At 52.9% G+C, this 5,000-nt stretch overlaps 1 protein-coding gene across 1 annotated transcript in view; it reads left to right on the top strand.

The window, feature by feature from the left end:
- The window catches only part of Slc6a11 (solute carrier family 6 (neurotransmitter transporter), member 11), an 82,094-nt gene that overhangs the window by 60,631 nt on the left and 16,463 nt on the right, over window positions 1-5,000 (top strand). The window contains exon 7 of the mRNA XM_013010340.1: window positions 4,862-4,965. Coding sequence (XP_012865794.1) covers window positions 4,862-4,965 — 104 coding nt within the window. The remainder of the gene's footprint in view (window positions 1-4,861; window positions 4,966-5,000) is intronic.

Below are 5,000 nucleotides of genomic sequence, written 5' to 3'. Positions count from 1 at the left end.
CATCTGTAAGGATGTCCACCGCGCCCGGGAGGGACTCCCGCCGCACAGGCTCCGTGCGGCAGCGCCACGATCTTCTCAGCAGACATATTGATGAAATCGGACCCGGCCTGTTGTTGTCAGGCGGTGCTGCAGCCACCCCGTAGTGTCTCCACAGAACGGCTGCTCCACACACATTTCTAAATATGGAAAGGAGAAGCGAGACACCAGTGGGAAAGTTTTGGATCTGGAGTCAGCAAGACGTTAAGTGACTGCTGAAATCCTAGTGATTTTTTTTCAAGTCTCTGTCTTTAGCCCAGACTTCCGGAGTCATCCGTGGACTCCCCCGGGGCCTGACCTCCTGGTGCGGCCTCCTACTCTTGCCTCCTCTGGACGAACACTCACCACCCCCCCCACCTCCGCACCTCCCCCCTTCATTCACAGCTGGACCGGCTTGCGGGGACCCATCGCCCTCCCTTACCCCTGTCAACAGTGATCTTTTTAACTCTGCCTTCCAACTCTGTTCTTTACAGAAACAAGGACAGAATAGATAAAGAAAACAATTTCTTACAACATCCCCACCCACACAGAGCCATGTGGACAGCAAAACCTAAGACCTACCGACAGCTGCTCAGACACGCACCATGAATGGTACTTGGCCAGGTGTGGCCCCCGTGTAGCCAAACAGAGCACAGGGATACTGGCGGGAGCCCTGCTGTGGGTGGGTGAAGGGAGGGGAAGGGAGGGGTCCGTGCAGGCTATGGGCCCCAAGTCAGCCATGTTCAGGCAGAAGTCAGGTCCTGGGACCCGGGAGATGAGCCAGCTGAAGCTCCCTACAGGAGGGCTGTGCATTGAAGAGAAATATCTGGAAGCAGAATCCAAACTTGAGTCAGACCAAGGTACTACAGGAATCGAACAGAGCCATTTAGACAGAAGTGGCAGAAGGGAGCCAGTGCATGTGTGCATCTGTAATGTAAAGGACTTTTTGTTGATCACATGAGGTGGACCCTAGAACAAGGCTGGAACCTCTATCCTAGATGCCTCCATCCCTCCACAAGACAAAAGCCCCTCCCACAGGAGCAGCAGAGGACTGTGGTTGGGTCTCACACTCAGCTACTATAAGGAAAAGTATCACCAGGCACCAGTGGTTTTCGCCTATAATCCTAGCTATTCAGGAGGCTGAGATCTGAGGATCACAGTTCAAAGCCAGCCCAGACAGAAAGTCTGTGAAACTCTTATCTTCAATAAACCACCAGAAAACTGGAAGTGGTGCTGTGGCTCCAGTGGTAAAGCACAAGCCTTGAGTTGAAGAGCTGAGGGACAGCGCCCAGGCCCAGAGTTCAAGCCCCTGACCAAAAAAAAAAAAAGTATCATAGGGTGGGCATGGTGTCTCACACCTGTAATCCAAGTTACCTGGGATGCAGAGATCAGGGGATTGCCGTTTAAAAGCAGCCCAAGCATAAAAGTTCTGGAGACTCCATCTCAACCAATGGCTAGGTGAAGTGGGGCATGCCCATTGTCCCAGCTACAGAGGAAGAACAAGCAGGAGGATCACAGCCCAGGCTGATGAGCATAAAGGGAGATGCTGCCTTGAAAATAACCAAAAAAGAAAGAAAAACCTGGAGGCTCAAGTGCTAGAGCATTGCCTAGCAAGTGCAAGGCCCTGAATTCAATCTCAGGTGCCTGGTGATACTTTTCCTTCCATCCAAGATGGATGCATGGGTGGATGGATGGGTGGGTGGGTGGGTAAGTATATGGACAGATGGATAGATGGATGGATGGATGGATGGGTGGGTGGGTGGATGGATGGATGAGTGGATGTTTGTATGGATGGGTGGATGAGTGGATGGATGGGTGGGTGGATGAATAGATGGATGGATGGACGGACGGGTGGATGAGTGGATGTTTGTATGGATGGGTGGGTGGGTGGGTAAGTGTATGCACAGATGGATGGATGGATGGATGGATGGGTGGGTGGGTGGGTAGATGAATAGATTGGATAGGTGAATGGATGGGTGGGTGGGTGGGTGGGTGGGTAGATGGATAGATGGATGGATGGATGGATGAGATGAGTGGATGTTTGTATGGATGGGTGGATGAGTGGATGGGTGGGTGTGTGGGTGTGGGGGAGGTGGATGGATGAATGGATTGGATAGGTGGATGAGGTGGATGGATGGATGGGTATGTGGGTGGATGGATGCTACAAGACAAAGAGCAGACATGATTATTTGACAAAAAGGAGATTTACAAAGAGCACAGGAGCTATGGGAAGGATGGCTTACAAGAGAACAGATTTTTTAAGGAAATGTAACTAATTTAAAAATAATAAAAGTGAATAGTAATCATTATACTATAATATAAACAGCAGATGGAAAAGATGACACTAAAACCAGTACAATCAGATACAGATGAACAAGGAGACAATTTAAAGGAAAGTGGACATATATAGACCACAGACACAGAAGTCCCTAGAGAAGAGATGGAGGGGAGGGGGGAAGGGAAGAGGGACTTAATGCTAACACAACAATTCAGGGATGCTTTTCTCCTGAAACAAGAGAAAGCTTGACATTTGCATCTTTTAGATGTCATTTCTTAACAGATACATAAACATGTAAAGGCTGCGCCTCTTGATGAGGCACGTGTCATGTTTCAGTAGTGTTTAAATCAAGTTAAACGTGTTTGTCTCCCCTCACAGCCTCCATGTTCCTCTCATCTAGCGCTCTGAGCTACACAGCACACATTTATCTCTGCGGCAATCTCCTGAGCATGCCTCACACTTGAGCTTCTCATTCCTACCTCAGTGTACCCTCTCCCCTGACCCTCCTCCCTACTGCCCCCGGCTCTGGTCCTAGGCTCTAGGAGGTCGCGATTTTTCTCCCACACAGGGCACGCTCACGGGGCCTGTCTCCCTGTGCTGTAACCCTCCAGTTCCATCCATGTTATCGCACGGGACAGGGTTTCGGTTTTTTCCTGGCTGACTAGTATTCCATTCTGTGTAAACACCACACTTTCCTCACTCTTTCATCAGTGACGGACACTCGGTTGCTTCCTCCTCGTGAGTGGCATGTGGTAAATACAGGAGTGCCGGGGGCTTTGAACTTGCGTCTTGGACAGGTGAACTTGTTCACCACCCACCCAGGGTGGTTAAGACATATTCTCATAACACGATTGCTCCGCCGATAGCTTTTTTATCTTCCTTACTAGGGCATGCAGACCAAAACAGCAAGTGCTTTATGAGGGGCTCGGGTGAGCAGCATCGGCCTTTTGTCCTGCGGCCCTTGTGCCAGAATGCAGCTGAGCAGCCCTTCAGGGATGCTCTGGGAAGGAGGAGAGAGCTGAGGGTTTCACTTCCAGCCAGGTGGACTTCCCGATAGGAATGGCAGAGACAGCCAGAGGCCATGAGGGGTGCTTTGTAACTTTTCATGGTAACTGCTGGAATAGAATGACAGCCTCTTCCCTATCCAGATAGGGGAATGGGAAGGGGGAAATTGAGGATGCATGAACACACACGCACACACACACCCCATCTGTGAGCCTCCAGACCTAATGGCCACATTTCCCTCCTGTGCGATCTTGCGAGGAGAAGCTCCTCCGGGCAGCCTCGCTGGCCACCCTTGCACACAAGGCTCCCCTGCAGCCCACCTGCCTCTCCTAGGGACCAGTCACCCTGTGTGTGGATGTCGTGAGCATTTCTCCCGAGGCCAGTGGTGGAATGCTGTGCACAGCCCTGCAGGATCTCCTTCCGAGGCTGGCCTGGGGTTCTGTACACAGAAGGTGCTCAATAAGTGCTGGTCCACTCATCAGTTTGATTGTGAAGGGTTCCTATGCCATCGAAGAGATGGTATCAGTGAAAAACAATTTGCTGTCGGTTTTCCCATTTGAAATGACAGCAATCCAAATGATTTAAGGGAAAAGGGGGCGGGGGCTGATAGACTAGAGATGGAACATTCGAAGACCAACTCGGTCAGCCCCGCGCTTGACACTAGTGTTCAAAACACCAGTGGATGGTCCTGTGCCCCGGGCATCACATGTGGTCCTGTGGGAAGGGGAGGTGGTGGGGAGCAGTGGGCAAACTGAGGCAGAGCCAGAGAAGTTTTAAAAAACAAAAAAAACAGCCACTGTTCCCCTGCTACCGAGCAGAGGCTGTTGGATCTGCTCTCGGAAGGGAGGCCTGCTGGGGGCGAGGCTCAACACTGGAGGCCGAGGCTGCTCCCTGAAACTCCAGGACCAGATAGGCTGCATCTCTATAGATTTGTCCTCACCCCTGCCCAGCCATGTGATCTTGGCCGTGGGACTCACCAGTCTGTTGGTTCCTCTGTCTCCACGGCTATCAAAGGCGGCTGCCTAGGACCGCCGGGAGCACTAGTTCAGTGCTGTAGGAAGGCTCAAGGTGCCCAGCACGGGAGTCTGTGCCTGACACGGCCTTGTCCCCTCTTCTCTATCGCCCCAGCCCTGCTTCTGCCTAAGCAGAGCTTCACCTGCTGTCTGTGGCAAACATTCTCCTCAGTACTGTAGGGCTGGGCTCAGAGCCAGCCCCAGGGAAAGTGCTAGAAAGGCCATCGTGAACCCGTGGAGTGTGTCACGCTGTCCCCCTCCGTCCTTGTCAGACTGAGTGGAGTGGGCGAACTCCCGGTGGAAGCCAGGATGCGGAGGAGCGCCCCCCAGGGGCTGAGCAGACACCGGCCTCCCCGCATCCTGCAGCAGCCCTGTCGGGAAAGTTCCTTCCCTGACCTGCCGGGAGAGGCTGAGGAGCTCGTCCAAGGCCACACAGCTGGAGCCCGAGGCCTAAACACCCAAGCGCTTACTGTTGTTCTGGAATTCATTGTTTCCACTTGGTGAAACAGTTCCTTCTTCTCCGCGCCCATGTCTCCCCTCCGTCCCGCAGGTGTGGGTGGACGCGGGCACGCAGATCTTCTTCTCCTACGCCATCTGCCTGGGCTGCCTGACCGCTCTGGGCAGTTACAACAACTACAACAACAACTGCTACAGGTGAGCCCCACCTCTGCGCCCCGGCTCCCCGCCCC

The sequence above is a fragment of the Dipodomys ordii genome, unplaced genomic scaffold (assembly GCF_000151885.1).
Source record: "Dipodomys ordii isolate 6190 unplaced genomic scaffold, Dord_2.0 Scaffold12, whole genome shotgun sequence".
NCBI classification, from domain to species: Eukaryota; Metazoa; Chordata; class Mammalia; order Rodentia; family Heteromyidae; genus Dipodomys; species Dipodomys ordii.
This window is presented reverse-complemented; position numbering and strand designations above follow the sequence as displayed.